Below are 25,051 nucleotides of genomic sequence, written 5' to 3' on the forward strand. Positions count from 1 at the left end.
GCAGCTGAAATAGCCACTGGGGAAACCTTGTATAAGACTGTACATTTTAAATTTTGATTTGCCCTCATTTGGAGTGACCTTCTGATTCAGGGTTGCCTACATTTCTTTTACCATTGCCTGTTTTATTTTAACACCTCCTTCCTGATTTACCTGTAAGCTTGCTATACAACTCTTCAAGTGGCTACTGTATGGAATCAGTATTACAGTGGGTTATTGCTAGTCATGAAATGGGAGGAGTACTGTTGACTTACTACTTGGAGTCAAAACCAGGGACTAGATTTAGATACAATGAAAAAATTCCAAATCACTCTCTGAAACAGTATAAATGTCTTAATGTCCTAAAATGTTTGATGACACCTAAAAACCCCTCATGTATTTTCTTCTTAGAACTTAGATAGGCTATGTGTTCTACAAACATCAAGCAAATCAGTTGCATTTTCATTTACAGGTTCTAATATTTTTTTTTCTCATTGTTTTAGGAAGTTGGGGGCTCAAGGGTCACGACTTACTGGAGCAGGATGGGGAGGCTGCGCAGTATCAATAGTACCTGCGGACAAGCTGCCCGGCTTCCTAGCCAATGTGCACAAAGCTTATTACCAGAGGAGTGATGGAAGCTTAGCACCAGAGAAGCAGAGTTTGTTTGCTACCAAACCTGGAGGCGGGGCTTTGGTTTTCCTTGAGGCCTGAAAAAATGTAAAAAATCTCAGAGAAACTATTTAGGACACTTAGGAATTGGCAGGACTTTCTATGCCACAGTAAATTAATCTTCTTTCTGTTTTGTATTATGATGAATGGTTGCTATTATATCAAGATATATTTTCAAAGAAATGATTGAAAGCTCTCTGTGCTTCATAATGATTATTTTTCCATCTTAAAATATGGTTTTACTATTAAGAGTCAAGATCATGCTTGGACAGATCTTTTAAGAATAATTTACTGAGATTTATTCATTTGAAGATTTTAAAGATGAATGGTAAAACACACTCTTAATACTGATTACATGAATTGGACTTGAATTAAATATATTGTTAAAATTAAACTGATACCATTGAATTGTACGCATTATTCTTAAATAGAGTTCATTTCCGGTTTCTCTTAGTACTCTTCTTCCTCAAAGTTGTAGTTCTGTTGATGATGATGATGATGACGACAGTGATGCCACACATTCTCTCTCAATTTCAGCTTCAGAACGCTATGAAAATAATACATGATTAAAGTTTCACAGATTTTCTTGGACATTGTATAATTGAATGTGAGATTTCTCCAATTATCAAGAGAGTAAGGATTTTTTTTTTTTTTCTGACAAAAGGAGGATATGGGAAGAAAATTCAGACTCATTTGAATATTTTTAAACCATGTGATATCATTGAAATAACCACTTTCAATTCTTTTGGCCCTGAGCTATCTCCATTACTTAACAGAAAAACTTAGATAAAAAACACTTTAAGTCTCTTCTATTCACATTGAAATAAAGAATTATCTAGATGATAATTCAGATAATTCAGTTTGTTCATAGAACTTACTTTCTTATCACTCTTTTTCTACTACTTTTTCTCAAATACCTCTCTAATTCAAGAGCCACTTCCAAGAAATCCCACACATTCCTTATATCCCTTATATTCCTTATATCTTTGTTTATCTAGAAAAGCTTGTTTGTATATATGCACCCCAATATAAAGCAGGTATGCAAGTATGTGGGTGAAAGTGACTATGAAAAGACTTAATGAATTCTGGGATTTGTAACGGTATTGATGAGTACCTCTGTATGTACATCAAGAGTGGGCAGAAATGTTTGGCTAGTGATGGCAAATGACTGGCTTTCTCTCGTGGATGGACTATAGGAAGCACTTTCTGAATTACCTAATGATTTGGACCAAAAAGTATTTTGCTGAAATACTCAGGTAATTGAGATAGCAGTGGTTTTATGGCATGAATTATCCAGAAATATCACAATTACTTATGATTCTGTGATTTCATTAGCTCATTAATGTTTAACTCACAGATTGCGCATCACCCTCTAGAATTTCAGTTTAAGGGAGGCCTGCGCAAAGCTGGTTTTATTTCTTAAAGGATAACAGTCATACATAGAATACTAGGAAAGCCGATATTCTATTTTAAAATAAACTTCTGATGCATTTTCATTCTTAGCAGAAAGGTAAATGCTTGAGAAAGCTTGAGTCAAATTTGTTAAAAGAATTTTGAGTTCTATAAACCCAAAAATCCAAAACCTGAATTTATTTAAATTTATAATCTTTTATTTTTTAATACTGTGCCATTTTCCACAAAGGATTTGTGGTTGGTATATAATTCTTTAGAGATACCTGGATCAGTGTAACAAAAAAAAAGGTGCTTGTCATTGCTTTGCTGTTCCATTTAAAATTTTCACTAGGTGATTTCTTCTTCACAAAAGGTGAGTAAAAATTTCCAGTGTGCACTCTTCTTTGGGGGACACACATGGTCATCTAAGCGAGGGATCTATTCTATATGTGTTTTGATTTCTCTCTTGAAAAAAAGAACTATGTTTCAGTCTTACCATCACTGTGTGGTATTCTAGACATTATGAGAGATGCCGAACTTACCTGGAAGGGATAGGGCCGGGGCCATTAGAAGAAAGATCATGCAGTAAGTGGATTTTGAGCATGGCCCTAAAGGATGAGTAGAGTTTAAAAGCTGTGGAGTGCACATTGCAGATGAGCAAAGCCTATGGGTACAGGCCGACATGGTGCATGGAGGAGGCTCAGTGAGAGTGAAGGGTTTGCTTTGGTATGTAGTGAAGAACAAGATTGACTATGCTGGCTGGAGTTAGCTTTTGAAGAGTCAAATCCAGGCAGCATTTAGATCAGGGGTTACAGCCCAGCAGCCCATGGGCCACATCTGGTCTGCAGATGTATATAGTTTGACCCACAGAATGACTAAAAACTTGGGCTCCAAATCAGGAGATTGTACAAGCAGTATCAGATATTCTGGATTACTCAGAATCTGGATTACTGAGTGGTGGAATATCTGATACTACTTGTCCTACATTTCTGCAGGGCATCAATGAACTAGGGCTGAGATAGTAGCTGTCTTGTTAGATGAGGCACGGCTTTCCAGTGCGCTACAGTTTCCACAACTGCTTGTATAATAATTTCCCTGACACTCAAATCATTTACCACTTACCAGCTGGGGTCACTTGCCCTTTATCAGCACACTTGCACTGTTGTTTTCCTATTCTAATTAGGTATTTCTCTGTGCCCATGTCTCTATCAATAGTAGGGAAGATAGACCAAAAAAAAAAAAAAAAAAAAAAAAAAAGAAGAATGAATATTTTCGTGTGTGGATGTAAAAAATAGTCTTTAGCTGGGAGTGGTGGCATGTGCCTGCTGTCCCAGCTACTTGGGAGGCTGAGACAGGAGGATCACTTGAGCTGAGGACCTCAAGGCTGCAGCACTGCACTCCAGCCTGGGTGACAGGTGACAGAGTGAGACCCTGTTTCAACAAAAAAATAAAAAGAATAGTCCTGTTTGCTTATTATACTGTCCTGTTTGTATATTATACAACACCCAGGTGTTTCACCACTTTCTCACTTTTCTGACCCATGTAGGAATTTGATTTGACCCATTTTTGACATTATACTAGCAGCCAATGGGATTGCTCTAGATTTTTGAGTGGAAGCCTTGACATGCTGAAAATAAAAGGCTCTCCTCTATTCCTGACCTCCAGTTGTCCAACCTTCAGACATATTGTACACTAGTCTCTATATTTTCTTGTCTGTTGGGAGGGAAGAGGCCCTTCAGACTTAACAAGACTGCCCATAGGTAAAGAGAAGCGAAAGAGAAGATGACAAGGAAAATCAGAAAGATGGAACAGGCTCCTTTCTTTCCTTTCTTTCTCATACTTGAGTCCTATTTAGAACCTTATGATATTCTGCCTTGTGTTTCCATTAATTGAGGGCAGGGTCCATCCATCTAACACAGCTGTTGGTACCCAATATGATTTTGTTGAATTATTAATGAAAAACAAAATACAGCTTCAAACATCAGTGATTATTAGTTTGTAATTCTAACTGCATTTGGAGCTTTTCAGTTACATAAACCGTTCCTGGTCAGAAGCTGGAAATGGGGAACGTGAATGTGAGTTGTCACTCAATATGTAAAACAGAGATTTTCTTACATGTGCATGTGGATGATTAAATGACAAGAATGTATCCTCTTCTGCCACTGTAATTTGTATGTGCCAGCATACATTCTTATGAAATATTGTCCAGTCTATATAAAAGAAGCTAGAGAGAGAATTCTCAATTATTTTCAGAAAGAAAACATACCAGTTCATGTAGAAACTTCTCAAAGTCCTGTTTCACTTCGTGAGGTTTCTTGGTAGCCTTTGCTTGGAGTCTAATAATGGAATAAAGGAAATCAGTAACCAAACTAATTGTCCTTATACTGACACCATCTAATAAGCAACATTTATTAAGAATTTAATATACTGGGCATTTGCCCAGCACTTTACATATATTAATTCAATTACCCTTAAAACTTATTTTATAAATGAGGAAACAGGCTTAGATAGGTTCGGACACCCACCCCCGCTGCATGTGCGTGCATGCACACACACACACACACAGCAGTCATACACCTAGCAAGGAGACAGTCTGAACCCAAGCATTGTGACTCAGGCCTTCAATTCCACCCACTGTGTGGTTCTCATCCCAGCAGTGGCACATCCTCTTCAGTTAGATGGTTCACATAGTATTGCTTTAACTTATTTCACTCATGAGGCTCTAGCCCAGACTTTAAGGAGTGACAGTGGGGAGAGAAGAGTAAAAGAGACTGGCGAGGGAGAGATACAGGGAAGAAAGAGAGGGAGATGGAAAAGGCCAGTGGGTAAGAGTGCTTACTAGACTGTAAGCTCATTGTGAGCAGGGATCCAGGAATCTCATCGTATCTATCACCAAGTATTCATTCAAGAAATATTTATGAAGGACTTGAATGGTTGAATTCAGGAAGCAGCAGGAACTTTTCCAGAGATCTAAGAATGAGGGGAGAAGCAATGGTAGCTGGGCAAGGAAGGATAGAAACTTGAGACAAGGAGAAACATTAGTAAAAGTAACACAGATGAGAGAAAGAGAAACAGAATAAAGGATATATAAGACTATTAATTTCACTGGCAATTTTCAAGTGACATACTTAAAAACTATTTTTCCATAAAATTGGCAGAAAGTAAAATTTTCTGCAAATCCCAAATACACGTTGCTGAAGCAGCCAGTTTAGATGAGCTATTTAACCCCTTGCCAGGCCTATCCGAGGTGTCTTCAGCATTTAGACCAGCGCACCCCGAAGGCAGAGTGGGATTACTTAGTCGGAGGTTCTCTTGCATTCGTGCTCTGTGACTGGCACATGCCCCCTCACTCATTCTCTCTCTGCTTGTTTTGTCTTCTCAAGCTGGGTTTCCTCCTCACTGATTGCTCTTTAGGCCTCACATTTTTCCTTCCATGCTTGTCTCAAATCTGGCTCTTATGGTGTCGATTCTCAGTAACACCTTCTTAGAATCTCCTTGAACTGCACAGTATCCTTAGAATCTGTCTCATCTCACTAAGTTAAAATCACTCCCTCTTCCAAGTCACTCTTCTAGTTTACAATCTCCCCTCTTAAAAAAAATAACAGTTTTATTCAGATATATGTTACATACCATAAAATTGAACCATTAAAGTGTACAGTTCAGTGGTTTTAGTATATTCATGAAGTTTTATAACATTACTAATCCTCCCTCTTTCTGATTGCCTTTCCTCTCATGAATATCTCTTTTCAAGATTACAAATGGAAGCTCATACACTGTGCCTATAACTTTAACAAGCACATGGGATTTATATATCCGAATGCGTATTTTTCAACAATGTGCCATTGCATTAAACATTTGAATACTTCTTGTGAATTACTCTGAAAATTGTCCTACATTCCTCTGCATATTCTCAGTGGTGAAAACTCTTGTCCTGTGTGGATTTGATCTTTGGAAACTTGTAAGAGTCACCCGGAATGGAACCTTATAACAGGTGTTGTGAAGCAGAAAGCTAGGTGATAAAGTTTTTGGTGAAAAGTGAGATAAGATCCTAAAGTAGTGGGTTTAATTTTCTCATGTGACTGGAAAACTAGCTTTGTAAGTTCTAAAATCGTATTTAGAAGTACGAAGTGTGACTGGCACAAAGTTACCATCTCCCTAGGGGGCTTGTTTGAAGGGCTGGACTTGTCTGATACTTCTTATTCTGCACGTGCTTGCCGGTGTGTTGTAAGAAGTAGGTTAATCTCAATACTTTATAGTTTTTCTTCTTATGGTTTAATTTATAAAATAAACAAATGAGTCCTTTCATTGAGGAAAAATGTTTATATGCATAGGGGAAGAAGAGAAATAAAAAACTAGCCCAAGAGAGACCAGCTAAATCGGTTGTTTTTCTAGTTTACAACTTTCATAGGATGGGGCACGCTTATTGGTTTATTTTGAAAAGGACTTGAGCTTAAGTCCTATGGCTGGAGAGGAAAAAGTAGATGATGATAATGTTTAGCGATTAATTAAATGATCAGAGTAGATTATTTTGTGATTAAAGAAAGTTAAAATATTACTCCAGATTAACTGTTAACTAGAAAACTTTTTTTGCAGTTTTGTGGTTTTATGTAACATCTCTTCAATTAAAGATGATCTTAAGCACTACCAATTGAATAAGAGACAAACCTATCAAGCTCCTTGTCAATTCTTTCCTGCCGCCATTTTAGAAGTTTTAGTTCTTCATTAATTCTGAGTTTTTCCCTATAAAGTCAAAATTTGAAGTTAAATTTTAAAATAATGCAGGCATTACTAATTGGAAAAGAATAAATCAGCAATTTACTGATATACATGTGTTAATAAAAGCCCTCGACAAACCAATTCATTCCCTCCCTATGCATTATTTAGTGTAAAGAATCCCTCAGCACATTCCCTCTTACAAACATGTGCCGACGGTATCACCTACCATGCCTGAGGACAGCTGGACTCCACCTTCTGCTACCATGGGGGCCCTCTGGAAAGGTGTCCATCCCTGTTTTTCCCACTAAGTGCAGGAAGTCTAAGGGGTGTGTGTGTGGACGTACACATGCATCTGTGGGTGGGTGGGTGGGAAAGAGGGAATGGGTACCCTTGGAAAACGGGGGTGCAGGCTTTTAGATCTGCCCACTGGATAGGACATAACTGGTGGTCCTCCATTTACCTCTCTTGGAGGTGCTCCTTGGACAGCAGGAGGCACCCAAAAGGGAGGATGGATCATCTTTTCTCCCCTTAAAGGCAATGACATCTCAAGGCAGTAACTTTGATAGCATGGACAGAAGAAGTGGACCCTGCCAATTTGTTCTTGTAAAAATTGATGGATATTCTCTCATTAACCCATTCCTAGCACATAAGATTACCATGACTGACCACAAGCAATTATTTAAATTAAGTACAAATAACTGAAAATGTTCCCCCAAGAAAACATTTCAGGAAGGACTTTGCTTTCTTGATTTCCTTGCTTGACACCAGCCCAGCTGCCACCCCAGCTCCAGGGAATTCCTTCTACTGCAGGGAACCTTTCTGCTGGTCTTCCAGGGCTTATCTTTGTAAATGGACGATACTCCAATCTCCATTCCCTGGAGCTCTTGCCTCTTCCTGTTGAGGTGCACCCCTCCAGTCACACCAAGCAAAGCTTCTTTCCTTTCTTCTGTCCCTCTCACTTGCCATGGTTCCATGGTTACAACATACACCCTTGACACTTACCTGAAAAGAATCTCTGAGTCTGTAAGATGCTCAGACATGACTCTCATGATTAACATAAGGAACTTAGTTTAGATGATTTCTCTGTTTCCAGCTCTAAAAAAGTATTATATTTAACAATAGTATAGCATCAACTTACATCCTAAAATCCTTTTGGTTCCTTGCAAATTGTCTTTTTGCCTCCTTTATAACATCACGGTATGTTGGAGCAGGTAGTGTGCTAGGCTTATTATTAAGGAATGATTTTCAATTAGGAACATTTGGAAAGTAAATAGTACCCTTCACAGAGGGACCAAGGGGACTATGTGACTTCACTTTTCAGTAATGAAGAGTCTCAAGTATAAACATGAATATTATGTCCGGAGTTACACCCAGAGGACTGAAAGAAGGCAACACCACTTTAAACTTGTCCCATTATCTCAACCATAGCAACCACAGGGCACTATGATTTAATAGTTTCATAAATCCTGTAATTACCTTACCTTTTGTGTGTCTTTGTTTTAAAAGCAGCAACTTGTTAAATGTAAATACTAAAAATTACCAAAATATTAAAAATGTACCAAAATTCATTTTTTTCTTATTTATTTCTGAGACAGGTCTTGCTTTGTCACCCAGGCTGGAGTGTGGTAGCATGATCATAGTTCACTGTGGCCTCAAACTCCTGGGCTCAAAGGAATCCTCCTGCCTCAGCTGCCTAAGTACTTGTAGACGGGATCTGCTCTCTTGCCCAGACTGGTCTTGAACCTCAAACTCCTGGGCTCAAGCAATCATCCTGCCTTGGCCTCCCAAAGTATTGGGATTACAGGCATGAGCCACAACACCCAGCTTTCATTTTCACATATACTGAGAACCTTAAAGACTCTATTTCTAAGAGGCTTTGGGGGTAACTGGCAGCATGTGTGGCTGCCTTCGCCTGGTTTCCGCTCTCTGCCCAGAAGAAAGGTGGTAATCAGAATGTCCAAGTATGCTGCTAAAGAAGCTGGGTTCCTCTGTCCTGTCTGTTTCTGGTACAGCCTGTGGATATGTCCTAACCTTGGCCTTAACCCATGCCTGATGTGGCAAAGCAGCCACTTCCCTTTTGAAGTGGCAATTGACCAGTATTGGCCAATATTAGCAAGGAGACAAGCTCCTCCGCTTGTGTTAAATGAAGACCTTAGCCTTGCTGTTAACACTAGGAGCTCTTAAACCTCTGCCATCACTAAGATATAGGGGATGAACTGTCCTCTTACAGCCCCGCTCCCATTGTGAAACTTCAGTATTACCTCTTTCTCTGAATGTAGTTTGCCCATTTTTAAAAAAACTTTATTTTCTGTTTCAAGGCTGTTGCTGATGCTCATTTTATTTATTTTTCACTAAGTATTTTATTCATTTATTTGAATAATTTATTTCTCACTTGGTACGTACTTTTTAAAAAATAGTTTCAACTTTTATTTTAGATTCAGGAGGTACATGTGCAGGTTTGGTGCATGGGTATATTTCATGATGTTGAGGTTTGGGGTACGAATGATCCTGTCACCCAGGTAGTGCGCATAGAACACGATAGTTTTTCAACACTTGCTCCCCTCCCTTCCCTTCTCTTATAGTATGCAGTGTCTACTGTTGACACCTTTATGTCCATGAGTACCCAATATTTAGCTCCCACTTATAGTGAGAACATGTGGTATTTGGTTTTCTGCTCCTGTATTATTTACTTAGGATAATGGCCTACATCTGCATTCATGTTGCTGCAAAGGAAATGAGTTCGTCCTTTATTTATGAACATGTAGAATTCCACGGTGTATATGTATGACATTTTCTTTATCCAGTCTGCCGTTGGTGGGGATCTACGTTGATTCCATGTCTTTGCTATTGTGAATAGTGCTGCAATGAATATATGAGTACATGTGTCTTTTTGGTAGAATAATTTATTTTTCTTTTGAGTATAATGGGACTGCTGGGTTGAATGGTAGTTCTGTTTTAAGTTCTTTGAGAAATCTCCAACTACTTTTGACAGTGCCTGAACTAATTTACGTTCCCACCAACAATGTATAAGCATTCCTTTTCTCTGCAGCCCATCAGCATCTGTTGTTTTTTGACTTTTTAATAATAGTCATCCTGACTGGAGTAAGATGATATCTCATTGTAGTTTTCATTTGCATTTCTCTGGCAATGAGTGATGCTAAGCATTTTTGCATATGTTTGTTGGACACTTGCATATCTTTGTTTGAAAAGTGCCTGTTCATATCATTTGCCCACTTTTCTTTTTTTTTTTTTAGTATTATACTTTAAGTTCTGGGATACATGTGCAGAACATGTAGGTTTGCTACATAGGTAGACACATGTCATGGTAGTTTGCTGCACCCATCAACCCATCATCTACATTAGGTATTTCTCCTAATGCTATGTCTCCCATAGCCCCACTCCCCTGACAGGCCCTGGTGTGTGATGTTCCCCTCCCTGTGTCCATGTGTTCTCATTGTTCACCTCCCACTTATGAGTGAAACATGTGGTGTTTGGTTTTTCTGTTCTTGTGTTAGTTTGCTGAGAATGATGGTTTCCAGCTTCATCCATGTCCCTGCAAAGAACATGAACTCATCTTTTTATGGCTGCATAGTATTCCATGGCGTATATGTGCCACATTTTCTTTATCCAGTCAATCATTGATGGGCATTTGAGTTGGTTCCAAGTCTTTGCTATTGTGAACAGTGCTGCAATAAACATACGTATGCATGTGTCTTTATAGTAGAATGATTTAGAATCCTTTGGGTATAGACCCAGTAATGGGATTGCTGGGTCAAATGGCATTTCTAGTTCTAGATCCTTGAGGAATTGCCAGATTGTCTTCCATAATGGTCGAACTAATTTACACTCCCAACAACAGTGTAAAAGTGTTCCTATTTCTCCACATCCTCTCCAGCATCTGTTGTTTCCTGACTTTTTGATGATCACTATTCTAACTGGTGTGAGATGGTATCTCATTGTAGTTTTGATTTCCATTTCTCTAATGACCAGTGATGATGAGCTTTTTTTCATATGTTTGTTGGCTGCATAAATGTCTTCTTTTGAGAAGTGTCTGTTCTTATCTTTTGCCCACTTTTTCATAGGGCTGGTTTCTTCTTGTAAATTTGTTTAAGTTCCTTATGGATTCTGGATATTAGCCCTTTGTCAGATGGATAGATTGCAAAAATCTCCCATTCTGTAGGTTGCCTGTTCACTCTGCTGACAGTTTCTTTTGCTGTGCAAAAGCTCTTTAATCAGATCCCATTTATCAATTTTGGCTTTCGTTGCCATTGCTTTTGGTGTTTTAGTCATGAGGTCTTCCATGCCTATGTCCTGAATGATATTGCCTATGGTTTTAGGTCTTATGTTTAAGTCTTTAATCCATCTTGAGTTAATTTTTATATAAGGTGTAAGGAAGGGATCCAGTTTCAGCTTTCTGCATATAGCTAGCCAGTTTTCCCAACACCATTTATTAAATAGGGACTCCTTTCCCCATTGCTTGTTTTATCAGATTTGTCAAAGATCAGATGGTTGTAGATGCGTGGCATTATTTCTTAGGCCTCTGTTCTGTTCCGTTGGTCTATATATCTGTTTTGGTACCAATGCCATGCTGTTTTGGTTACTGTAGCCTTGTAGTATAGTTTGAAGTCAGGTAGTGTGATGCCTCCAGATTTGTTCTTTTTGCTTAGAATTGTCTTGGCTATGTGGGCTCTTTTTAGGTTCCATGTGAAATTTAAAGTCATTTTATTCCAATTATGTGAAGAAAGTAAATGGTAGCTTGATGGGGATAGCACTGAATCTATAAATTACTTTGGGCAGTATGGGCATTTTCATGATATTGATTCTTCCTATCCATAAGCATGGAAAGTTTTTCCATTTGTTTGTGTCATCTTTTATTTCACTGAGCAGTGGTTTGTAGTTCTCCTTGAAGAGGTCCTTCACATCCCTTGTAAGTTGGATTCTTAGGTATTTTATTCCCTTTGTAGCAATTGTGAATGGGAGTTCACTCATGATTTGGCTCTCTGTTTGTCTGTTATTGGTGTATAGGAATGCTTGTTATTTTTGCACATTGATTTTGTATCCTGAGACTTTGCTGAAGTTGCTTATTAACTTGAGGAGATTTTGGGCTGAGATGATGGTGTTTTCTAAATATACAGTCATGTCATCTGCAAACAGAGAAAATTTGATTTCCTCGTTTCCTAATTGAATACCCTTTATTTGTTTCTCTTGCCTGGTTGCCATGGACAGAACTTCCAATACTATGTTGAATAGGAGTGGTGAGAGAGGGCATCCTTATCTTGTGCTGGTTTTCCAAGGGAATGCTTCCAATTTTTGCCCATTCAGTATGATATTAGCTGTGGGTTTGTCATAAATAGCTCTTATTATTTTGAGATACGTTCCATCAATGCCTAGTTTATTGAGAGTTTTTTGCATGAAGGGCTGTTGAATTTTGTCGAAGGCCTTTTCTGCATCTATTGAGATAATCATGTGGTTTTTGTCGTTGGTTCTGTTTATGTGATGGATTATGTTTATTGATTTGCGTATGTTGAACCAGGCTTGCATCCCAAGGATGAAGCTGACTTGATCGTGGTGGATAAGCTTTTTGATGTGCTGCTGGATTCTGTTTGCCAGTATTTTATTGAGGATTTTTGCATCAATGTTCATCAGGGATAATGGCCTGAAATTTTCTTTTTTTGTTGTGTCACTGTCACATTTTGGTATCAGGATGATGCTGACCTCATAAAATGAGTTAGGGAGGAATCCCTCTTTTTCTATTGTTTGGAATAGTTTCAGGAGAAATGGTACCAGCTCCTCTTTGTACCTCTGGTAGAATTCGGCTGTGAATCCGTCTGGTCCTGGACTTTTTTGGCTGGTAGGCTATTAATTGCTGCCTCAACTTCAGAACTTGTTATTGCTCTATTTAGGGATTCAACTTCTTCCTGGTTTAGTCTTGAGAGGATGTATGTGTCCAATAATTTATCCATTTCTTCTAGATTTTCTAGTTGATTTGTGTAGAGATGTTTATAGTATTTTCTGTGGGTAGCTTGTATTTCTGTGGGATCAGTGGTGATATCCCCTTTACCATTTTTTATTGCATCTATTTGATTCTTCTCTTTTTTTTCTTTTAGTCTGGCTAGTGGTCTATCTCTTTTGTTGATCTTTTCAAAAAACCAGCTCCTAGAATCATGGATTTTTTGAAGGGTTTTCATGTCTCTTTTTCAGTTCTGCTCTGATCTTAGTTATTTCTTGCCTTCTGCTAGGTTTTGAATGTGTTTGCTCTTGCTTCTCTAGTTCTTTCAATTGTGATGTTAGGGTGTCGATTTTAGATCTTTCCTGCTTTCTCTTGTGGGCATTTAGTGCTATACATTTCCCTCTACACACTGCTTTAAATCTGTCCCAGAGATTCTGGTACGTTGTGTCTTTGTTCTTATTGGTTTCAAAGAACATCTTTATTGCTGCCTTCATTTCTTTATTTACCCAGTAGTCATTCAGGAGCAGGTTGTTCCTGTTTCCATGTAGTTGAGCAGTTTCCATGTAGTTGTGCAGTTTTGAGTGAGTTTCTTAATCCTGAGTTCCGATTTGATTGCACTGTGGTCTGAGAGACTGTTTGTTATGATTACCATTCTTTTGCATTTGATGAGGAGTGTTTTAATTCCAATTATGTGGTCAATTTTAGAATAAGTGCGATGTGGTGCTGAGAAGAAGGAAGAATGTATATTCTGTTGATTTGGGGTGGAGGGTTCTGTAGATGTCTATTAGGTCTGCTTGGTCCAGAGCTGAGTTCAAGTCCTGGATATCCTTGTTAATTTTTTGACTTGTTGATCTAATATTGACAGTGGGGTGTTAAAGTCTCCCACTATTATTTTGTGGGAGTCTAAGTCTTTTTGTAGGTCTCTAAGAACTTGCTTTATGAATCTGGGTCCTCCTGTATTGGGTGCATATGTATTTAGGTTAGTTAGCTCTTCTTGTTGCACTGATCCCTTTACTATTAAGTAATGCCCTTTTTTGTCTCTCTTGATCTTTGTTGGTTTAAAGTCTGTTTTATCAGAGACTAGGATTGTAACCCCTACTTTTTTGTTTTTGCTTTCCATTTGCTTGGTAAATATTCCTCCATCCCTTTATTTTGAGCCTATGTGTGTCTCTGCACAAGAGATGGGTCTCCTAAATACAGCACACCAATAGGTCTTGACTCTTTATCCAATCTGACAGTCTGTGTCTTTTAATTGGGGTATTTAGTCCATTTACATTTAATGTTAATATTGTTATGTGTGAATTTGATCCTGCCATTATGATTCTATCTGATTGTTTTGCTGATTAATTGATGTAGTTTATTCATAGCATTGATGGTCTTTACAATCTGGCATGTTTCTGCAGTGGCTGGTACCGGTTATTCCTTTCCATGTTTAGTGCTTCCTTCAGGAGCTCTTGTGGGGCAGGCCTGATGGTGACAAAATCTCTCGGCATTTCCTTGTCTGTAAAGGATTTTATTTCTCCTTCACTTATGAAGCTTAGTTTGGCAGGATATGAAATTCTGGGTTGAAAATTCTTTTCTTTAAAAATGTTGAATATTGGCCGTCAGTCTCTTCTGGCTAGTAGGGTTTCTGCCGAGAGATTCGCTGTTAGTCTGGTGGGCTTCCCTCTGTGAGTAACCTGACCTTTCTCTCTGGCTGCCCTTAACATCTTTTCCTTCATTTCAACCTTGGTGATCTGCGAATTATGTGTCTTGGGGTTGCTATTCTTGAGGAATGTCTTTGTGGCGTTCTCTGTATTTCCTGAATTTGAATGTTGGCCTGCCTTGCTAGGTTGGGGATGTTCTCCTGGATAATATCCTGAAGAGTGTTTTCCAACTTGGTTCCATTCTCTCTGTCACTTTCAGGTACACCAATCAAATGTTTGGTCTTTTCACATAGTCCCATATTTGTTGGAGGCTTTGTTTCTTTTCATTCTTTTTTCTCGAATCTTGTCTTCTTGCTTTATTTCATTGAGTTGATCTTCAGTCTCTGATATCCTTTCTTCCGCTTGATCGATTCGGCTATTGATACTTGTGTATGTTTCACGAAGTTCTCGTGGTGTGTTTTTCAGCTCCATCAGGTCATTTATGTTCTTCTCTAAACTGGTTATTCTAGTTAGCAATTCATCCAACCTTTTTTCAAGGTTCTTAGCTTGCTTGCATTGGATCAGAACATACTCCTTTAGCTCACAGGAGTTTGTTATTACCCACCTTCTGAAGCGCACTTCTGTCAGTTTATCAAACTTATTCTCCGTCCAGTTTTGTTCCCTTGCTGGCAAGGAGCTGTGATTCTTTGGCAGAGAAGAGGTGTTCTGGTTTTTGGAATTTTCAGTCTTTTTGCACTGGTTTCTCCTCATCTTCATGAATTTATCTACCTTTGGCCTTTGAAGTTGGTGACCTTTGGATGGGGTCTCTGAGTGGACATCCTTTGTGTTGATGTTGATATTATTCCTTTCTGTTTGTTAGTTTTCCTTCTAACAATCAGGCCCCTCTGCTGCAGGTCTGCTGCAGTTTGCTGGAGGTCCGCCCCAGACCCCGTTTGCCTGGGTATCACTGGCAGAGGCTGCACAACAGTAAAGATTGCTGCCTGTTCCTTCCTCTGGAAGCTTTGTCCCAGAGGGGCACCTGCCAGATGCCAGCCGGCTCTGGTGAGTTTCTTAATCCTGAGTTCTGATTTGATTGCACTGTGGTCGGAGAGACTGTTTGTTATGATTACCATTCTTTTGCATTTGCTGAGGAGTGTTTTACTTCCAATATGTGGTTAATTTTAGAATAAGTGCAATGTGGTGCTGAGAAGAAGGAAGAATGTGGTGCTGAGAAAAGGAAGACACATCTGTAGGAGGTGTCTGTTGGCCCCTGCTGGGAGGTGCCTCTCAAGTCAGGATGCACAGGGGTCAGGGACCCACTTGAGGAGGCAGTCTGTCCCTTATCAGAGCTCTAATGCTGTGCTGGGAGATCCGCTGCTCTCTTCAGAGCTGCCAGGTATGGACGTTTACGTCTGTTGAAGCTGTGCCCACAACTGCCCCTTCCCCCAGGTGCTCTGTCCCAGGTAGGTGAGGGTTTTATCTATAAGTCCCTGACTGAGGCTGGTGCCTTTTTTTCAGAAATGCCCTGCCCATAGAGGAAGGAATCTAGAGAGGCAGCGGCAGTCTTGCTGAGCTGCAGTGGGCTCCACCCAGTTCGAACTTCCCAGAGGCTTTGTTTACACTGTGAGGATAAAACTGCCTACTCAAGTCTCAGCAATGGTGGACGCCCCTCCTGGCACCAAGCTTGAGGGTCCCAGACTGCTGTGCTGGTACAAGAATTTCAAGCCAGTGGATCTTAACTTGCTGGACTCCGTGGGGGCGGGACCTCCGGAGCCAGACCACTTGGCTCCGTGGCTTCAGCCCCCTTTCCAGGGGAGTGAATTGTTCTGTCTCACTGGTGTTCGAGGTGCCACTGGGGTATGAAAGAAAACTCCTGTGGCTAGCTTGGTGTCTGTCCAAACAGCCGCCCAGTCTTGTGCTGGAAACCCAGGGCCCTGGTGGTGTAGGCACTGGAGGGAATCTCCTGGTTTGCAGGTTGCAAAGACCATGAGAAAAGCGCAGTATCTGGGCTGGAGTACACGGTACAGTCCCTAATGGCTTCCCTTGAGTGGGAGAGGGAGTTCCCCCAACCCCTTGCGCTTCCTGGGTGGGGCAATGCCCCACCCTGCTTTGCCTCGCCCTCCTTGGGCTGCACTTACTGTCCAACCAGTGCCAATGAGATGAACCAAGTACCTCAGTTGGAAATACAGAAATCACCTGCCTTCTGGGTCAATCTCGCCAGAAGCTGCAGACCGGGCTGTTCCTATTTGGCCATCTTGCCAGCAAAATCCTTGCCCACTTTTTAATGGGGCTATTTATTATTTGTTTGTTCAGTTCTTTAGGTTCCTTTTAGATTCTGGATATAAGACCTTTGTTGGATGCATAGTTTGTGAATATTTTCTCCCATTCTGTAGATTGTTTATTGACTATGTTGATGTTTTATCTTACTGTGCAGAAGCTCTTAATTAGGTCCCACTTGTCAATTTTTGTTTTTGTTGCATTTGCTTTTGAGGACTTAGTCACAGATTATTTCTCTATGCCAATGTACAGAATGGTGTTTTCTAGGTTTTCTTCTGGGATTCTTATAGTATGAAGTCTTACATTTAAATATCTAATCCATTTTGAGTTAATTTTTGTATATGATGAAAGGAAAGGGTCCAGTTCTAATCTTCGGCAGATAGCTGGCCAGCTATCCCAGTACGATTTATTGAGTAGGGGGTCCTTTCCCCATTGCTTGTTTTTGTTGACTTTTTTGGAGATCACATAGTTGTAGGTGTGTGACTTTATTTCTGAGTTCTCTATTCTGTTCCATCAGTCTTTGTGTCTGTTCTTGTACCAGTATCATGCTGTTTGGGTTACTGTAGCCTTATAGTATAGTTTCAAGTTGGATAATGTGATGTCTCCAGCTTTGTTCTTTTTGCTTAGGATTTTTTTTTTTTTTTTTCTATTTGGGCTTTTTTGGTTTTATGTGAATTTTAGAATAGTTTTTCCTAATTCTGTGAAAAATTACATTGGTAATTGGATTGAAATAGCATGGAATCTGTAAATTGCTTTGGGTAGTATGGCAAGTTTAACAGTATTGATTCTTCCACCCCATGAGCATAGGATGTTTTTCCATTTGTTTGTGTCACCTATGATTTCTTTCCACAGTGTTTTGTAGTTTTCCTTGTAGAGATCTTGCACCTCCTGGGTTAGATGTAGCTGTGATTACAGGTGTGCACCACCATGCCTGGCGATTTTTTGTATTTTTACTAGAGATGGAATTTCATCATGTTGCCCAGGCGGGTTTCAAACTCTTGAGCTCAAGTGATTTGCTCACCTCAACCTTCCAAAGTACTGGGATTACATGTTTGAGCCCCTGTGTCTGGCTGAGATCTTTCTAACTTTTTGAGGTAAGCATTAATGCTATAAACTTTTGTCTTAATGTGGTTTTTGCTGCATCCCCAAAATTTTGGTATGTTGTGGTTCTGTTTTCATTTCTTTTAAATATTTTTTTCCTTTCTGCCTTAATTTCATTGCTTACCCCAAAGTCATGCAGGGACAATTTGTTTGATTTTCATTCAATTGTGTGGTCTTGGGAAATCTTTTTGGTATTGACACCTATTTCTATTTCAAGAATATGGTTGGTAAGAGTTTGGTTTTTTTGAATTTATCAAAACTTGCTTTATGGCCGAGCTTGTGGTTGATATTAGAGTATGTTCTGTGTGCAGATGATAGCAATGTATATTCTGTGGTGGATGGGTGAAGTATTTTGTAGGTATCTCTTATGTCCTATTGGTTAAGTGTCTGAATCATGTCCTGAGTTTTTTTGTTGGGTTCTGCCTGGATGATCTGCCTTAGATTGTCAGTAGGGTGTTGAAGTTCCCCCGCCCCATTATTGTATGGCTATTTCTTTTGGTATGTCTAGAAGTAGTTGTTTTATGAATCTGGGTGCTCCAATGTTGTGTGCATTTATATTTAGGATAGTTAAGTCTCCTTGTTGAATTGAACCCTTTATCATTATGTAATACCCTTTGTCTTTTTTTGACTGTTGTTGGTTTAAAGTCTGTTTTATCTGGTATAAGAATAGTGACTCCTGCTCTTTTTTGTTTTCCTTTTGTGTGATAGAACTTTCTCCAGTCCTTTAATGTGAGCCTACGGGTGGGTGTTGTTACACATAAAAAGGGTCTCTTGCATCCTGGCTAACACGGTGAAACCCCGTCTCTACTAAAAAAATACAAAACAACTAGCTGGGCGAGGTGGCGGGTGCCTGTAGTCCCAGCTACTCGGGAGGCTGAGGCAGGAGAATGGCATAAACCCGGGAGGCGGAGCTTGCAGTGAGCCGAGATCGCGCCACTGCACTCCAGCCTGGGCGACAGAGTGAGACTCCGTCTAAAAAAAAAAAAAGAAAAAAAAAAGGGTCTCTTGAAGACAGCAGATGGACTGATCTTGTTCTTTTATCCAACTTGCAACTCTGTGCCTTTTCAATGGAGCATTTAGACTGTTTGTATTCAAGGTTATAATTAATATGTGAGGCTTTGGTGCTATCGTGAAGTTGTTAGCTGGCTGCTTTATAGTTTCTATTGTGTCGTTGGTTTATAGTATCTGTGGTCTATATACTCAAGGGTGTTTCTGTGGTAGAAGGTATCCTTCTTTTGTTTTCTCTTTTAGAATTCCCTTAAAGATCTCTTACGAGACGGGTCTAGTGGCAATGAATTCCCTTAGTGCTTGCTTGTCTAGAAAATATTTTATTTCTCCTTTGCTTATGAAGTTTAGTTTGGTGTAATATGAAATTCTTGGTTGGAATTTCGTTTCTTTTAGAATTCTGAAAATAGGCCCCCAATCTCTCCTGGCTTATAAGTTTCTGCTGAGAAGTCTGCTATAGTCTGAAGGTGTTCCCTTTTTACAAGATCTGGCTTTTTTCTCTATCCGCTTTTAAGATTTTTAAGATTTTTTCTTTAGCACTGACCTTGGAAAGTCTGGTGAGTATGTGCTTTCGTGATGTTCATTTTGTATAGTATCTCGCAGGTGTTCTCTGGATTTCTTGAATCTGGTTGTCTACATCTCTAACAAGATAATAAGACTAGGGACACTTTTTGAATTATTCCTTCAAATATGTTTTCTGTGTTATATACTTTTTCTCCTCTCTCAAGAATGCCAGTAATTTATAAGTTTGGTCACTTTACATAATCCTGTATTTCTCAAAGATTTTGTTCATTTTTCTTAATTCTTGTTTTTTTTTTAAATTTTTTTGTCAGATTTGGTTATTTTAAAAGACTGGTCTTTAAGCTCTGAAATTTTTTCTTCTGCTTGGCACAGTCGATTAATAAAACTTTCAACTGTGTTTTGAAAATTTTAATTGAGTTTTTCAATTCCAGAAGCTCTGATTGATTTCCTAAGATGTGTATCTCTTACTTCATTTCCTGAATTGATTTAGGAGTTTCTTTGTGTTGACTTTCAACACACTCCAGTGCCTGTGGTTAAGGCTGTTGAGCAAGACGGAAGAGTGACTGTATTTTCACTTACATGAAAATAGCTCTACCCAATACAATTTTATTTGTTGCCTGGCAGAGGCCATCCTAGGAAGTTTCTACCCAGTTAAGGCCTCATTTTGGGATAAGATTTGTTTCCATTGTGTTCCTGAGGGCAACTCACTTTACTCCAGAAGAGAAATGTAATAGTGATGTATGTATATTCAAACAGTAACTAACAGAATGGCCAGTTTATCCACTGGAATTTCCTGCTTTCAATTTATTGTTCTGGCAACCTAGAGTCTGAAAGATAGCATTGTCTTCAGGCATCACATGATATCCACGAGATCTGATCACACTACACAAATTACCCTGTATTCAGGAATTTCCTAAATGACATTGCTGGAATAGGTGTCCATATGAACTACAGTTTTCCTGATATGAATCAATTCTGCATGGTATTATTTAAAAATAAAACATCCTTAGGCTGAATCCAGGTTACTTCCAAATTTTGGCTTTGAGATTTCATTCTGCATAGTAATATTTTTTATCATTTAATAAACATTCAATATTAACACATTAGTTCTCAAATCTAAAAGGAAAGTAGTGGAAGCCTCATTTTAAATAGTTGAAGCAGGGAAGAACTAAACCTTATGAAATCTCATATTGAATGTTTCAGCATGACTTAAAAATATGATTGTACAAAGAATATTTTAGAAGCATTAATGTAATCAAAGAAAATTACCATAATCCCATTCTCCAAAAAATAAAAATTATTTTCATTTTTCTGTGTCTTTCCATCTGTTACATACAAATACATATTTTACAATATTGTTATAACAGTATGGTTGCTTTCTTTACCCAACATACTATCATGATTTCTTTATGCATTCAAGTTTTATAATAATTATTTTAATTTTTGCAAAAGGTTACACTGAGTGTACATACCTAAGGTGCCCTATTTCCCTGATAATATAGCATGGTCCAAACTTTGTTGTATTTCTTTATGTGAAATCACCAGTTTCTCCTCTCATCCCCAATTGTGTGTTCCAATATGACACTTTCCCCACAAGGGCCTAGCAAAGAAGGACTGTAATTCTTTTATCTGAAATCCCTCTGAATTTGAAGGAAAGATAACCCTGGTCTTGCTTAGCTAGGACTTGGAGTGATACACATGATTGAAAATAGAGGTGGTGGTCCTATTCATTACATAAACAAGAAGTCTGCAATCTCAGTCGTGCCAGGTTTCCATCTTTATCGTTTTTCCTCACTTTGGCTGTCACAGACTGTGAAGGAGTCTGGCAGCCTTCAAATAAAAGGTTCAGCAATCTTCCCGAAATGACTGAAACTTGAAGGTATCAAGTTACTTTCAGTGCCCGCCTTACTCCCTCCTGCTACATCAAGTGATTGAACGTCTAAAATCTTTTCTGAGTAAAAGTTGCAGAAAATTGAATATCATTCTTCTTTTAAAATGATTAATACAACCAATGATACTCTTTTTCTAAAGTATAAATGGTGTTGAGCTGCTTAAACTTATTTGCATACAGCTATTACCTGCTACTGTTTAATTTCTTCCTCAGGTGACTGTTAGAACGTCAAAGATTTTATTTTTCTACAAAGTTATTGTGTTCTCTTGAGTATCGCTTCCATGATTATTTGTGAGGGAGGTGATATATTTGTCACTTTGAACAAATTTTGGATTTTCTTTGACTTGTACATTTATTATATACTATTGGTATTGAAACCAAGAATTATGTTTTCTTTTTTTTTTTTTTTGAGACGGAGTCTCGCTCTGTCGCCCAGGCTGGAGTGCAGTGGCACGATCTCCACTCACTGCAAGCTCTGCCTCCGGGGTTCATGCCATTCTCCTGCCTCAGCCTCCCAAGTAGCTGGGACTATAGGTGCCCGCCACCATGCTCGGCTAATTTTTTGTATTTTTTGTAGAGACGGGGTTTCACCGTGTTAGTCAGGATGGTCTTGATCTCCTGACCTCGTGATCCGCCCACCTCGGCCTCCCAAAGTGCTGGGATTATAGGCGTGAGCCACTGTGCCCGACAATTTCATTTCTTATAAAGTGTTAATTTTGAACATATGACTTTATTGAAATGAACTGGGAAGCCATATGTTCCTTATAAACTCATTCTAATTGTAAAATTTGGTCATGGGTGTACATTTGTGCTGTATAATGAAGTTCTGGGTGGTATGATGTTGGTGTTCACGGAAATCTTAACATTTTCTTGTACAACTCAGTGGTGATGGTTTTCAGTTGATACCTGTTGATGTGTGTTGATGAATATCTTAACTTTTATTCTTTTTAGACACTTAAAACCATACATTTTTTCCCAATTAGAAAAAACAGAATACTTAGACCCTATAAATTATGAATAATGGTTATATTCTACTCCTTGGGGATGAATGTGGCAACATGTTTTTCAATTCCACCACCTGAATTGGCCTCATACTCTATATTCCCATGCACTACTACATGGTTAGCCACTGAATGGAAGATTCATTTGGGGACAAATAACATAGTCCTTTTCTGGGACTTCACAACACTGCTTGGGATGTAACAAACTAAGACCTTCTCAACTCAAGACTCTGGGGTCTTTCATCTCTCTTTATAATCACAGAATATTGGAGAAACCAAGGGGTCTTAGAAATTGTAGGATCAAATTTAATTATGTTAGAAATGAAGAAATGGAAGCTTCTAGAAGTGAAGTACCTTGCCTTTGAGAGACTGAGTGCCTGTGAGAGACTCAGGAAAAGAATGGCCCAGTGGCAAATTTCGTATTTATTTGCCAAAAGTATTGTCCTAGAATTGAAACCAAGAGGTTAATTTGATCCGGTCTGCCTGCCCTGCTTGCTTTTGGTCACTTGCTTTTTGTTATTTTATTTTTATTTTCCTTTTTCCATAAAGCTGAAAGCCATGCTGCTGAACGCAAAACTTAACCTTTATTGGCTACTTCACAGATAACATTCATAGTTCACTAAAACAACACTTCTGTTGCTTTTCAGAAACTTGGGCCAGCTCCTGTCCAATTCAAACTGGTTGAGACCACCAACTCTTGAGCTGGGCCTGTGCAAGTGCGCAACAAGTGGCCTTTTGACCTTGGAGGGTCAAAAACTTTACCCTCAGGTTGTGCTAACACAATTTTCTATACATATATACTACAAAATGCTATGAATCCTGACTATGTTTGCACAGAATGAACCTGTTACTTCATTTTCCCCATTGCCAATCACCTTTCCCCACACCTTAGGCCACCCCATTTCCCTAACCCAGAAATATCCCTAAGCCTTATTTTAGGGGAAGTGGATGTGAGAGCTGTTCTCCTGCCTCCTTGCCTGGCAGCTTTGCCAATAAATCTTTTCTCTTTTGCAAAACCCATGTCACAGTGATTGATTCACTGTGCATGGGCAGAACAGACCTGGACCTCAGTGATAACAGAATGAAGCTTCAGGAGGCTTTGCTGTCTACCCTGTATGCCCTAGAGATAGTCTTTGGAGTATTCTCAGAGTTGTTTCTGAGCATCTCAGGCTTAAGGTGAAATGCCCATTATATACATAATGCTAATTTATAATAAGTAAAAGGAAGCTAGGCAGCAAGCTGTGGCCAGAATCTCCTACTGTATACACTAAAATTCACTTAGTTTTTAATCCTAAAAACTAAATTATTGAAATAAGCTTATTAGCATGTGGCCTAATCTGATCTTAAAGCAGTTATATTCTGTTTAATGTTTACCTTTGCCTATACGTAAAATATTTTAATGTTAGATTTGTAGTTTACCCAACATCCATGTATCAAAAAGAATTTTTTTAAGTTTATAAGCACATGTGACTTATTCTATAGGAAATAACATTGTTGGAATCTTACCCAGATTCTAAATGGCCTATAATTATATGTAAAATAGGACTGCAATTCTAGTAAGTTTCACTATTTAATACATCATTAGCAGCAGTTTTGTAGTATACTCAGGAAATTGAGGGAACAGGGCAACTGAAAACATTAACACTTATTCAAGTAAAATAATTCAACAAAATTGCCAGGATTTTATTAGGCATCGAGACACAAAAAGAAGTAGAGACATGGTGTTTTGCTGTTAAGAAATTAGTAATAATGAGAAGTGACAACAGTGTTGAAATAGGAGACAGAAGAACTATAAAATTTAGGAATAAAGACTGTAATAGCTTAGTGATTTGTGCTTTTAGTGCAGGGTTGTTTAAAAGTGGATGAAGGTGCTTCTCCATTCTACTATAGCATTCTATGCATAGGACAGATTACTGATGACCCTACTTCCTGTCTTTGCTATTGGATTGCTTAGCACCCTTGTACTAGTATCAGTGCTGGTATGTAACAGGTATTTGGTAAAACAAACAGCAAATGTTTACTATTCTTTGCCTACTGAACAAGTATTCTTATTAGTATCTAGGTGCAGTTGAGTTATAGATTTCATCCTGAGAAGCTTAGTTATTATCACAAAGTTAATTAGTTTTTGCTATATTGTTTAAGAAGTCAGAGAAGTATTGATAACCTTCAGTGAAAACTTCCATTAAAATGGATAACACTGGCTAGGCATGGTTGCTCATGCCGGTAATCCCAACACTTTGGGAGGCTGAGGTGGGTGGATCACCTGAGGTCAGGAGTTCAAGACCAGCCTGGCCAACATGGTGAAACCCTGTCGCTACTAAAAATATAGAAATTAGCTGGGCACGGTGGCAGGTGCCTGTAGTGCCAGCTACTTGGGAGGCTGAGGCAGGAGAATCACTTGAACCTGGGAGGCAGAGGCTGCAGTGAGCTGAGATTGCCCCATTGCACTCCAGCCTGGGTGATAAGAGCGAAACTCTGTCTCAAAAAAAAAAAAAAAAAAAGGTTAACATAAAAAGTTTTAGTGCTTCAAATGATCAGCTTTAGTTATCTGGAAAATTTAATTATGGGCCACAGTTCACTCCCTGGTAAGGCTGGATAAACAAGTTGTTGATTTATAGAAATTCCAGCATTTTCATAATTTATGTCCTTTAATGGAGACAGCTCCAAGAGTTGCTTCATTCACCCCTCTACCCTCCACAAAGCTATTCCAAATAAATATACAAACTTTGGGTTTGCTTTACAAATACATGTTCAAGACAAGTTCCTTAGCTCTCTGCTTGAAACTTAATTGAATATCCAAGTCCTTCATATAAAGATAGAATTTCTGGAACTCCCACTTTGAAATTTGATATATCACTAAAAAAACAGAAAACAGATACATGTGAGGCAACCACAAAAAGGAGCCAATTTCATTTTTCCTTCAATA

General features: G+C 38.8%; 2 protein-coding genes across 6 annotated transcripts in view; one reads left to right on the forward strand and one right to left on the reverse strand.

Moving 5' to 3' along the window:
* GALK2 (galactokinase 2) overlaps positions 1–25,051 on the forward strand; it is a 218,289-nt gene that overhangs the window by 175,949 nt on the left and 17,289 nt on the right. For 3 of the 4 annotated variants that reach the window (XM_011967310.1, XM_011967309.1, XM_011967311.1), the window contains exon 10: positions 480–1,058. In XM_011967310.1, coding sequence (XP_011822700.1) covers positions 480–687 — 208 coding nt within the window. In that variant the 3' untranslated portion in view covers positions 688–1,058. Of the gene's footprint in view, positions 1–479; positions 1,059–25,051 lie in introns of those variants that run through there. The other variant, XM_011967308.1, reaches the window with a different exon arrangement.
* The window catches only part of FAM227B (family with sequence similarity 227, member B), a 279,211-nt gene continuing 255,080 nt past the window's right edge, over positions 921–25,051 (reverse strand). For both annotated transcript variants that reach the window (XM_011967306.1, XM_011967307.1), the window contains 3 exons: positions 7,892–7,969; positions 4,304–4,373; positions 921–1,192 (listed from right to left, as the gene is read on the reverse strand). In XM_011967306.1, the coding sequence (XP_011822696.1) occupies positions 1,112–1,192; positions 4,304–4,373; positions 7,892–7,969 (229 nt within the window). In that variant the 3' untranslated portion in view covers positions 921–1,111. The remainder of the gene's footprint in view (positions 1,193–4,303; positions 4,374–7,891; positions 7,970–25,051) is intronic.

The sequence above is a fragment of the Mandrillus leucophaeus genome, unplaced genomic scaffold (genome assembly GCF_000951045.1).
Source record: "Mandrillus leucophaeus isolate KB7577 unplaced genomic scaffold, Mleu.le_1.0 Scaffold798, whole genome shotgun sequence".
Taxonomy (NCBI): Eukaryota; Metazoa; Chordata; class Mammalia; order Primates; family Cercopithecidae; genus Mandrillus; species Mandrillus leucophaeus.